This window comes from Saccostrea cucullata, unplaced genomic scaffold, assembly GCF_032062105.1.
Source record: "Saccostrea cucullata isolate Sc308-1 unplaced genomic scaffold, CSIRO_AGI_Scuc_v1 ctg15, whole genome shotgun sequence".
In the NCBI taxonomy this organism is placed as follows: domain Eukaryota; kingdom Metazoa; phylum Mollusca; class Bivalvia; order Ostreida; family Ostreidae; genus Saccostrea; species Saccostrea cuccullata.
Window position 1 is genome coordinate 620,814 of NW_026938676.1, and position 12,699 is coordinate 633,512.

At 34.5% G+C, this 12,699-nt stretch overlaps 2 protein-coding genes across 3 annotated transcripts in view; both read left to right on the forward strand.

Annotated features, from left to right (window-relative positions):
* LOC134250889 (solute carrier family 49 member 4-like) overlaps positions 1-3,900 on the forward strand; it is a 30,621-nt gene extending 26,721 nt beyond the window's left edge. The window contains exons 9-11 of the mRNA XM_062733248.1: positions 2,304-2,422; positions 3,007-3,189; positions 3,739-3,900. Coding sequence (XP_062589232.1) covers positions 2,304-2,422; positions 3,007-3,189; positions 3,739-3,857 — 421 coding nt within the window. The 3' untranslated portion in view covers positions 3,858-3,900. The remainder of the gene's footprint in view (positions 1-2,303; positions 2,423-3,006; positions 3,190-3,738) is intronic.
* Positions 3,901-4,221: 321 nt separating this feature from the next.
* On the forward strand, positions 4,222-9,656 carry LOC134250890 (protein rolling stone-like). 2 transcript variants are annotated; one of them, XM_062733250.1, is made up of 5 exons: positions 4,222-4,439; positions 5,061-5,417; positions 5,748-5,970; positions 7,424-7,531; positions 8,962-9,656. In XM_062733250.1, exons 2-5 carry the CDS (start codon positions 5,295-5,297, stop codon positions 9,363-9,365), a joined length of 858 nt encoding a protein of 285 aa, XP_062589234.1. In that variant the 5' UTR covers positions 4,222-4,439; positions 5,061-5,294; the 3' UTR covers positions 9,366-9,656. The 2 variants fall into 2 exon arrangements, with proteins under 2 accessions (XP_062589234.1, XP_062589233.1); XM_062733249.1 differs by having other exon boundaries at positions 5,250-5,417.
* The last annotated feature ends 3,043 nt before the right edge of the window (positions 9,657-12,699 follow it).

The window sequence follows — 12,699 nt, forward strand, 5'->3', positions numbered from 1 at the left end:
AATTTTAAAAAATCTGCTTCAGAAATTTATACGATACATTGACTGAGACCTGTTTATTATGAAATAAAACTGATCATGACGGGTGTGTGTACTGGATCTCGCTGCACTGAGAATTCAAACACTACGTCTATGACGTCACTGACGTCAGACTGCACGGTAAAGAGAAACAAATGTGTGGATTGGGCAACTTCACAATATCTAAATGATGGCAAGATCTTTGAAAAAAAATATTAATAATAATTTCTAAAATTAAATGTTTGAAAAACAATTTTAGAATTTAGAATAAAATTACACAACTGTTGATTTTAACAAACATATTATTTTAAAACATGTATATCATCACCGATTATGACGTGATATGTCTTTTTAGTCATGTGACATGTGTCCTGTCTCCCCTTAAGCATTCGGCACGGCCAGGTGTGTTATAGGACCGAAGACATCCAAAAATATTAATTCAATGCTTATATTTACATTCTTTAATTTTCATTCTTCATAATTGCTTATTTTGTTAATCTCAAATGTGAATTTAGTGTCCTTCAAAACTGCCGTGGATAATAGATGAAAGAGCCGTTTGTGACGTCAAATGACGTTAAATGACGTTGCACAGTTAAATAACGCAAACAAACATTGCGAGGGAAAAAAAGTGACAAATCAATTCTTTTAAAATGCACATTACGTTAATTTTCAGGTTAATTTTTTAGGGTTATAGTTTTTCATTAAATTGAAATAAAACATTTTACATTTTGGTGTTCTTTGAGTATTGAAAATGTAATAGTTCCTACTGTGTATTCTAACGCGCGGTGACAAGGCGTGTGTTATAGAAATTTGAACGTCGTGGAATTCTAATGGATTTAGGAAAATTACACTGAATGTAAATATACAGTTATAGATACGCATTGCTTTCAATAGTGTTATATAGAGGAAAACATTTGCAAATGTAAATATAGGGCTTTCACACTTTATGTATATATTTCCTGTGACGAAATCTTTCTAAACACACTATGATTTTTGACCCCCATGTCCTTGAACATTGACCTTTGACATATTTTTCAAAAATGTTACGTGATATTTCATAATCACGGGTGTTGAATGAAGTACAGTTGAGTTGGGCTATATCTAGTTAAAATCATCCAGCCAACCGAATAGCTAAAATTGGCCCGACTCATAATTTTTCTTTACCTTGAAGAGAACGCTATTTTTTTATTCATGATTTTTCTTATCCTGTTTAAAAATAAAATAATTATGTTGGAATTTTCATATTTATCTTTTTCTACTGTACTGAGTCATGCAGGAGAGGGCAAGCAAATATTATTGTTCCCCGCTTTCGCGAAAGCGAGGGGACATTAAATCTCATTCGTCTGTCCGTCTGTCTGTCCGTCCGTCCGTCTAGCTGTCCGTCCGTCACAAAAACTTTAACCTTGCCCATAACTTTTGATTTAGTGGAGCTATGACTTTCATATTTCATATGTGTATTCCTTGTGACAAGACCTTTCTTTAAGTACCACCAAATTTGACCTTTTGACCTTGACCTTGGAGTTTGACCCACTTTTATACAAAAATTTCCAAACTTTTACTTTGGCCATAAATTTTGAATGGCACGTACTAGGACTTTCATATTTCACATATGTATTTTTCGTAGCAAGACCTTTTATTGGATACCAACAACTTTGACCTTTTAACCTTGACCTTGGAGATATCCGTACTTATGCAAAAATCTTAACCTTGACTATAACTTTTGAATGGTAAGGGCTAGGGATTTCATTTTTCATATATATAATTCTTGTGAGAAGACCTTTCATTGAATACCAGAAACTTTGCCCCTTGTACCTTGACCTTGGAGTTTGACCTAATTTTCGAAAACTTTGACCTTGGCCACAACTTTTGATCAGTAGATACCATGACTTTCATATTTCACATATGTATTCTTTGTGGCAAGACCTTTCGTTTCGTACCAACAACCTTGACCTTTTGACCTTGACCTTGGAGATTTTTTGTACTTATGAGAAAACTTTAAACTTCACCATAACTTTTGAATGGTAAGGGCTAGGGCTTTCATACTTCACATATGTAATCCTTTTGAGAAGACTTTTCATTGGATACCAAGAACGTTAACCCTTTGACCTTGAACTTGGAGTTCAGTGATAATTACTAAATAGATGACTTACGAAAGGGCTTTCATATAAGACACAAAATGTCATTAAAAAAATGACATTTCACCAAAAAAGACACCGAAAGCGGGAGACCACAATTCTTTGAATTCGCTTGTTTTTAATTAAGATGGCCTTGCTCTTCACTTTTTAAAGATTTGCGGATATATTCAGTCGACATCTTCGCTTTTTCCTGATTTGTATGTACTCGGTTGGGGGAGCGGCCTTCCTTTGGTTTGTTTTATTGGTAGAAGACGCAGTGCCAGACTCCGAAGGTATTATGTATATCATTTTGAAAATAATTACGTGTACATGTATTTGCTTAAGAAAACTGTTTACCTTTTTTTTTTACATACTCAGACTTGTTTAAATGCACCCGATTTTCTGCTGTTTAAGTTTCAATAAAACAAAGACAAGCCTCGGACAACGAGGTACAATCCGCGATGATCGAAGAGCTATTTTGCCAAAATATCATTAATGTTATAGAAAAGGAATTTCAGCATGTTGTCAAAAATGACAATTGAACAATTAAAGTTTTGTGCAGTTCTATGCCCCCGTTTTCGAAGATTTGGAGACATATAGTTTTTGAATTGTCTGCCTTTTTGTCTTTTGAATCCGTAATGATGGCCGTAATCTCTGGACAGCTTAAGCTAGGGGTTTCATATTTCACATTTCATTCCTAGTAACACGTAAGGCATTGCTAAAAATAAGTACCAAATTTTCTATCTCATGACCTTGACTTTCGGACTTCGACCTACTTCCAAAATAACGGTCACCTTTGCCGTGAGCTACCGTTAGAGGGGGGAGGGGGAATCGATCAGATTACAGAAACATATATGTATTTCGTTTCTGGTTTCAGTATCGCTGTACATTTCCATTATTCTGGGCACCCTATGTCTCCAGGCATCCACCCCGCTGTACTTTGAGATGGCGTGTGAGGTTTGTTACCCCGTGGCCGAGGGACTGACCAATGTCCTCCTCACTATTCTGGTCAATCTGTCCAGCTTTATCTTCCTTCTCCTACACATGATTCCAAACATAGGTAAATACATGTATATACATATATGTAAACGTACATGTAAACAAACATGGATAAAGGAATATATAGGCAAACAAAAGAAAAATAAAACATGTATGTACACTAATGTATGTTTTAAAACACCTGTAGGTGCATTTCATATTAATTTCAGGTAACATGGTTTTATGTCAAGGTATTTGGAGAATCAATATTTAATAAAATATCAATCCCAAACAATATTTACACATAGATGTGGCAAGAGACTTACTAATTTACTTAGTGTCTCTAATATGGGGATTTGAGTTCAGTGTTTCCCGTCATCTTTTCTAGATGTACATGTATTATAAACTCATCAAAACAAATAACTGAAAAATTTTATTGACAAGTTAACAAAAATAAGTTCTGTGATGGTTTCTTTTTTATAAGTATACTATTGAAACGTATTTCTTAACAACAATGACGCTATTTTCACTTTGTCTGTCTGTTTGTCTGGTTGTGTGTGTGTGTGTGTGTGTGTGTGTGTGTGTGTGTGTGTGTGTGTGTGTGTGTGGTTTGTGTGTGTGTGGCTTTCAGGTTCGGCGTGGGAGAATTGGTGTTTGTTAGCAGTTATCGCCCTTTGTATTCCGTTCATGTGTTTGTTTAAAGACAGTTACAACCGATCTAATATCGACGAAGAAAACGAGAAACTTTGATATTGTCTTTTTTTAAATCAAAAACTTTTATTACAGTTTTTCGAGCCGCTGGAAAAATTACCTGCATAATTTTGAATCGATTCTTTTAACATGTTTAAAGCATTTTAAATTGATCCCCTTTTAGTGAATTCAATGACATTTTTTAACGTCAACGCAAAAAAAAAATTAACAAAAACACCGTTTTTCCCTGGTGTTTAGTTTATTCTGAATATAACTTTGGACAATACAGCCCATCGGTTTACAAAAACAGCAACATATCTATTACAAAAATGACGACTTAATGTTACCTACCTTTTTTTTCTACGTGATATTATTAAAGCATTTGTTAGAATAAGGTTGTAATTTTAATTTATACCATTTAATTAATTTCAAAATCTGAAATTATAATCCATGTCACATAATTATGCTGTCACGGAAAGTGAGTTATGCTCATTGTTTGACTTAAGTAGTGATTGTTACGTCATAACTCAATTTTATTCGTTGATCAATTAATCCCGAGAAGTAATCAGACCCGAGACCGACAGTCGGAGGACAACAGACTGAAAAGTTGTTCTTTGGGGTAAATTATATTAAAACCAGATGGTAAGTGATCTCTCGTTCGTTTTAATAATCAATTGAATTTTTCATTAAGATTGTCACTGAATTCGAAACTGTATTTAAGTCTTCAAAATTTAAAGTCCCGTTAGAATATTTTAAAAGTAAATCAAAGGCACACAACTGCCCAATATTCTTTCAATCATGTACTAAAAACAAGGTTTTATTATTCCTTGTTCATTTTTTAATTGCATGCCGAAATATAATAAAAAGCGATGTATACGTTTGTTAGGAAAACTATAATTGAAAATTGTTCGATGACTGTGCATATTTTAGACAATCTTGTCGTCTATCTGATCACTGCCTCGTCTTACATGTACATTAACTAATGATTATGTCAGATACCCTTGTGTTTTTTTTTGTAAAGAGTATACAGAGATTTTAACTATTATTTAAAAATATAACTATCAAATAATTATATCATATAAATCGTTGAAAGTTAATTAATCTCATTTTCTGAAATATAGAAACAAGTAGATTATAACCAGATTATCTCAGACAATCAAGTTTTCAAGGCTGAATTGGGGGATGATTGAGTATTGAATTCCCTTATTTACCATGTCTTTGTGAAATCGCCAATGTTTAACTTTAGAATTATATTTTTGTAAGGTTTTTAAATTATCCTTACACAAAGAAGATAAACGTATACAAGTACAAGTAAAGTTCTGACCGGGGAATTTAATATTGAACAGCAACCATAAAAAGGCCTTTTTCGCCTCGAGTTGCTATAAAACGGAAAAATTATGGGTTTATAGTCCAATCCAGCCTACAATCGTATTAATACTGCAAGAATTGTAGAATTTATGACGGGTAGCGAATGAAGTATACACAGATGCCAGAAATATGAGTCTGAATTCGGAGTCCGGAAAATCGACGACGAAGACTTGTGGAAATGTCAGGGAGGAATTCAGGCTGCAGAATCTGGGATTTAGTGGCAGTCGTAGCAGGAATTTTGTGACGTCACAGGTAAGTGATGAGCTGAAAATATCAAGGCTAAATCCATGGACCCTTTTCATTCTAAACTGCATGGGCAACGTAATACAGGAGATCATTGAGAATTGGAGTAGTTAAATGAGCTGCAGGTTTAAAAGTACAGAAAAACGAATTTCATTATATATTAATTACTAGTATATATTACAATGCTTAAATTCGTACTGTTTATTGGAAATCTTTGATTTTATTTCTTACATGTCAATAATTCTTTTTTCGATTAACTTTACTTGTAGTATAACATTTTATATTATGATAAACATGTTTTGGTGAATTCAATTTTATGACTTGATTTTCAAGAAACAGTGCTTCCAGCAACAGCCCTTCTTCCCCGTATGGACTACATTCTGGGCCTTATTTCACCTGGTGGTCATTTGTCTACAATTTTACTTCGAAGAGGACCACCCAAATCCAAAATGGCTATCTTTCCTAACAAACTGGGGCTACACCCTTCTGGCTATGTTCTCCATTTTGGACTGTGTTGTAACTTTATATGCCAGTATTTCAAATAAGGAACTACTTCGAATTGGTATGTATCCAAAGAATTTCTAAAAAAGTAAGCATTCGACAATTTAAGTGCTTTGATACATGTCTGTACATATGTATGCATCTTAGTAATTTTATGGTGACATTGACGTTACTAATGATAAAGAGAAATTAATTTTAAAAAGCTATCGCATTTATGTAGTTTATTTCGACTACACCGGAATCACTCGTATTTACTGTGTATGTACATATGTGAAGAACACACTGCAATTTTGATGCTTTTTCGTAAATCTTGATTTCGTTTGAAAATTTTGCAAACGCTTGAAAACTGAAACCAACCGTAATTTAGAAAACATCATTAATTTAGTAAATGTTGAGCTTGATAATATACAATCCGCTCTTTCTAACATAATAATAGAGCTCCTATGTATTTTGAAGGACGTTGAACGTATCTAAGTGGTACTTTGAACACTATACATTGCATTCATTTGTAAGATCGCGTTAGAATTTTCTTTTTTAAGTGTATTGCTTATCTTCAGAGACAAGCTAATGACGCTTTTAAAATAAAAATCACAAGTTTGTTTACTTACCTTAAAAACATCAATTCGCGAGTGAAGGAGGAATTCGATATTTGATTAAATTCCGAAAAAGTACAAGATCACACTTTTCATTGCGTGCAAAAATAAAATTTAAAACTTACGGCAGGTTTCTAATTATTGATTTAGTGTCAGATTACGTGAACGATTTAAAAATATTTTAAATTTCGGCAAGTTAAAAAAAAAACACCCGGGAGGTTTTTATAGCACGTGAAGAATTATGTAAGAGAAAAATTCAAATCCTATGATTCTGCAAACCCACATGACCACGGATATATATTTTAAAACATAGAATTGTTTGAAAAAAAGATAAGGTCTGTCAGAATAAAAAAATTATTTGATAAACTACATGTGTATCACAATGGAGTATGTTAGGTGCATTCGCACCAATTTAAAAACACACTTCAAAGTATTTAGTCTGAATCAATTTAATTTTAAAAAATTCTGGGGATGTAAAATTGTGTTGTTTTTATCTGTTTGCAAGTATTATGTATAGCCATTGCTTGTTTACATGGTTCGAGCAACTGTTTGAAGTTTTTTTTTTTTTTTGAATCCGAAGGACTGGAAATGAGGGGATTGATGGATACAGATGATTCAGCTGGTTGTCAACTTTATACAAAATGTTATGTTATCAAAACCCAATAAAAAATTCGAAGTCTGAAATGGGATTTCTCCACACTCCCTTGTATTTCAAGATATCTCACGTTACGATTCTATACATATTACTCTGATCCAAAAACTCTTTATTGAAAACTAAGATTAGGCGGAATGACAAGACTTTAGCCATGTAAATCTTATATTTTTACCACACAAATTCAACAAAATACAAATTATTGCTCAAAGGGACATGTACATTCAGTGCCACATCCTCTTAAGCTACAATCTACTTCTTTTTTTCAGAAAACGACGATTTACCTTGGTTTATGAAGATACAGTGGATTTTATTCAACGTTTCCACAGTAACAGCTCTTGTGATAACGCTGCTGTTTTATACACTTTTGACACCAAGTGAGTAGCCAAAATACCAGTCAAAATCCCTGTTACCCCATGCGAAGTGTCATCTCTCCAGGTTATGTGTGTGTGTGTGTGGGGGGGGGTTAAATTTGACAAAAAAAGAAAAAAAATATTAGTACATGTACATGTATGAAGTTTCAAATAGTTTATTTAATGAATTCTTATAGAAATTGCCACTTCTATCGCTGGTGTGGATCCATCTGCGCTACGCGGAGTGTGTTACTTTGGATTAGATCGTAAAAATCGAGGTCGTATGTCGAAATCCATAAGCCTATATATTTATACATAAGCAGTAAATGTTTGTTGCCGTTAGGACAGAAAAAATCAAAACCAGCGTTTACAGGCGCGTTATGTATTTTTTTTTCTGTAAAGCTTACACTAATTTCATTCAAACAAAAGAGACAAATAGATTTCATTTTTTAAAATGTCTTCAACTTCAGCACTAAAAAGACCCAGAAACATTGATTTTATGATCATTGATATTACTTAGGATTTACTGCGTGGTCTCATTAAATATTAAACGTTCCTCATATCTGAAATAGTTACCGTCAAGGGAATTTTCTATATACAGTAATTTCCACATAATAAAATAAGAAGCAAATGCTCCTTCGCCAAGCGCTCGGCACTTTGAACGCCAAATGAAATATAGCGGCTCATTCGGATGCTATTAGACCTTTAAAAAGAGGCCAAAAGTCAAGGTTGGATTTGCTCCTACTTTCATTTTCTAACTGATTATCTCTAAATTACGGAAGCCGGTAGGTTGGAAAATAGGTAGATATTTTATCTCCGCCAGTTAAAACATTGTTAGCTCGCCTCGACCTTGTCGTAATGAGCCTATGCTAAACACCGGCGTCGGCGTCTCTGTTAAAGTTTTAGGAGCAGGTCCATTCCTATGGATGATGCATTTGGGGATTGACACTACCAAGTGTGACCAGGTTAGAGTTTTTGGAGCAGGTCCATTCCCAAGTAACTATAAGCCCTATCTGATAATGCATCTAGGGATAGACACTACCAGATTTGAGTCGGATGCTGGATCTGACCTATTTTCCAGATGAGTTACCAGGCTCATGTTTTTGGAGTATCTCTGTAATTTTATGGCCTGTTATGATTTAACTTGCATGGATGATGCATCTAGGGATTGACAAATGCAGACTTGGTTTTGATGTAGGGGAAAAAGATATTTTCTTCATTAGTGATTTTGAAACAGGGCAACTCCCAATGATTTATAACTTACATAAACAGAACTTGCATGAATATTGATATCAGGACGCTGACTAACTATAAGGAAAATATAATGTGAGATTTGAAATATTTCAACTAATAACATTCGTCGAGGTGAGCTTCGTAATCTTTGATTACATATGTTTTTACTTGGCACCAACTAGCTTCAATACTAAATACATATTTTCTTTATTTTATTCCAGACCTTACTGCCAACAGTATACTGACGCATGCTGTGAACTCTGTATACGCTCTATCTAACCTCACGTTATGTGCCAAACCTGTGCGGATTCTCCATGTGTACCAGCCGGTCACGCTCGCCGTTTTGTACACAGTGTTTTCTGTGATCTACCACCAAGCCGGGGGCGGATCAATCTACGATATTTTAGACTGGGACAAAGTTCAAAATACTGTACTTTTATCGCTCGGCGTTGTTTTTATAGTTGTGCCTTTGATTCATTTAGTCTGTTTTACTATTTATAAATTACGAGTGTTCGCTTCGAAATCATGTTGTCTAGGGAAAACTACTGTTAACATCAACGACAATGGTGGATCAAACCATTCTGAAAATTCTGATGCTTCAGGGAGGAGTGGCAATGTTGCTTAACTTGATATTCCTTATCTCTATTTATAAATTGCGAGTGTTCGCCTCAACTTCTTATTGCCAATTGGAAACCATTGGCGATATAAACGACGATTGCAGGTTTTATCATTTCTACGGATTCAGGAAACGTTGCTCAGGTTGATGATGCAAAAAAGATGCATTTTAGTTTATGTAATGCATTTCATTATATTTAGGATGTATGTAAATATCTTTAAACTATTTATTGATTTATGATGTGACATACATGTGAGTTGTTCCACCGATATTGGAAATCCAAATAAAGGTACATAGACACAGATTAGAAGTTAAGATTTTCTTAAATTCTCTGTATATTTCTACTTAGTAATAATTAAAATTATAATGTGTGAAAGTGCAAGGATGTGTCAATCAAACCCGTCCAGAAATTCGAAGTTTCAATAATTTCGAGATGAAAACAGATATTCGTTATATTTTCATGTGAAATTTCTATTGCAATACAGTAAAACACGGTTATAGCGAAGTCCTGGGGACCAGTGAATTTAATTCGCTATATCCGTAATTCGTTATATCAGTATAACGAATTCGTATAATCATATATAGCGAATTCGCAATATGCATGTTTTCCCTCAAGTATTACTACCAAACATGTTAGTGAAGCAAATATTACAAAACATACCTTAGATAACTAAGGTTTTGTTATTAATTGAATTCTATATACAAAAGCTAAAAGAAAATAAAGACAGTTCAACCTATCAAATTTTGAGATCTTTGAAAGTTCGTTATAAAAGATGTAAATTTCATTATATTTAACCTCAATGGGACTCAAAATCAGTTCGCTATATCCATCAATTCGTTATATCAGAGTTCGTTATAACCGTGCAATTTTACAAAGATTTGTTAAGAATTTTGCCGGGGAACTAGAACGACTTCGCTATATCCGTGAATTCGCTATATCCGTGTTCGTACTAAATGTGTTTTACTGTACTCAGTATTGCAATAGAAATTTCACATGAAACTTGAAGTACTGTGAGCAATAAGCTCACTAAATTATACCCCGCCTCCCATATGAATAACGGGAGTGTCCAGGTTTTCTTGTGGGACACCCAAAATATGTGTCAGATCAAAAAGTAAAATAGGAGGTCACAATGGCAATACTAGTATGTAACGAAGATTCTGTAAAAGTTTCATCAATCCTTCAGTGATATGAGAGGAGTTGCGGATAAGAGATGGGTACCTCAAAGCGTAACAGACAGACGGACGGACGGACGTACAGACAGACGGGCGGACATACTGATTACTATATACCATCCCGCTTTTCAAGCGGGGGTATAAATATATAAGTCGTGATATTGTACAGAAAATTTGAAATAACATTAACTTCAAATCTGTGACTAAGCACCTTTAACTTTACACATAACTCCTTCTTTTATTATATAATAAGTTTTTACAAGTGAATTTAATTCATTTTATTATTAAACATTATAGCAAATGAAATATTGCATGTTGCATTTTTTAAGGATTGGGGAGTTTTAGTCATTCTGACCTACATTTTCCAGATGAGTGACCATGTTAAATTTTTTGGAGCATGTGTATTCCCAATTAGCTATATGACCTACCTGGATCAAAATTAGAGAATTGATGCATCTGGGGATGGACTCTTCCAGATATGCTTCGGATGCTGGATATGACCTACATTTTCCAGATGAATAACCAGGTTAAAATGGTTTGAGCCTCTCCGTTCAAAAGTAACTAATAGTATATGCCCAACCTCGACCAAACTTGCAAGGATGATTTATTAAGTGTTCGACACTTATATACTTGCTGCGAATGCTGGACCAAACCTTCATTTTCCAGTTGAGTGACCAGGTTAATCCTTTGAAGCAGGTCCTTTCAAAGTAATTTAACCAAATTTACGTGGTTGATGCACCAAGGGATGGTGACTACCAGACATGTTTCGGATGCTAGATCTGGCTTATATTTTTCAGATGAGTGTCTGTAGATCAGGCCTATTTTATGGCCTTCTTTAACGCAACGTACATGAATGATACATCTAGAGATGGACTCTACCAGACTTGTTTCGATACTTGATATGACCTATATTTTCCAGATGAGTAACCAGCTTAAAGTTTTTGAAGCAGCTTCGCAAAGTAGCTGTAAACTCTAACTGGACAATGAAAATTACATGGTTGATGCATGCATCTAGAAATGGACCCTACCAGACATGCTTCGGATGCTGGATCTGACCTTTATTTTCCAGATGAGTGACCAGATTAAAATTTTTGGGGCAGGTCCTTTTCAAAGTAACTTAACAACCAAACTAACGTAGATAATGCATATAGGGATGGAAATTACCAGGCTAGATTTGGATGCTGAGTTTGACCTACATTTTCCAGATGAGTAATCAGGGTATTATTTCTGATGTAGATTAATAATTATACGGCATATTATTATGATTAGACTTGCACCCAAGGGTGGTCTTTTGCCAATTTTGATCTTAAAACAATTTTAAATGGAACCTTAAATTGGCATTTTCTTATTATGCATTTCACCAAGGTGTTTCTTTTCACGTTACATTCTTAAACATTTATTCATTGACTCTCTTCCTAAGTGCTGATTGATTAAAAAACCCAAATGATGACAATGTGTTATTACACAAAGGAATAAACAATCGCCGTCCAATTAAATCGTAACAAGCAAAACTAGTAAGATTGAATCGGTTTAGCCTTTGTGTTCTAGTACAAATCAAAGTTTATAGGAAACTTGCACGTATTTAGGATGTGTGTGTTTGTGTCTTTGACTCCGCCCCCGACCAATCAGCTGTAAAAAAATCAACCAATGAAACGAGGTGTTGCTTTAGGCCGATGGGAATGTTTGATTCAAATAAATAGCGAAAAGAAACACAGATACCAGAGGTGAATCAGGTGCCTAGGGGGCATAAGTACATGTACTTCCTGTTTACTGGTTACACCCGCCGTTAGCCTTATCTGTTGATCAAGTAGACGGAACACTCCATAGTCAAATTCAGTTTAAAAACAAAGCTTTACCATTGGAATTAAACAATTCAGCTAAAATACGACCAGTGATGGATTATATACGAGGGGTGATCAAAAATTTCGCAAACTAATTGAATAACTTCAACAAAAGAAATGATTTAAAAATTCATTGTTGAAATTTTTTCAATATGAAAGTAGTCCTCTCTGATTTTAATGCGCATCTGTAACCGTTCTGCCCATGCGCGGATCACGTGATAAAGGCGGTCACGTGACATGCTCCATAGCGTTCTGTCACAGAAGCTGAAAGATTTTTGCGACTCTTATACCATGCAAGTCAATTTTTATAACATAAACAGTCCCTTTGT

Coding starts and splice junctions, on each gene's coding strand:
- LOC134250890 (XM_062733250.1), top strand. CDS start 5,295: ATGAGTCTGAATTCGGAGTCCGGAAAATCGACGACGAAGACTTGTGGA. Junction 5,418..5,747: donor GGAATTTTGTGACGTCACAG/GTAAGTGATGAG, acceptor TTCAAGAAACAG/TGCTTCCAGCAACAGCCCTT. Junction 7,532..8,961: donor TTATACACTTTTGACACCAA/GTGAGTAGCCAA, acceptor ATTTTATTCCAG/ACCTTACTGCCAACAGTATA.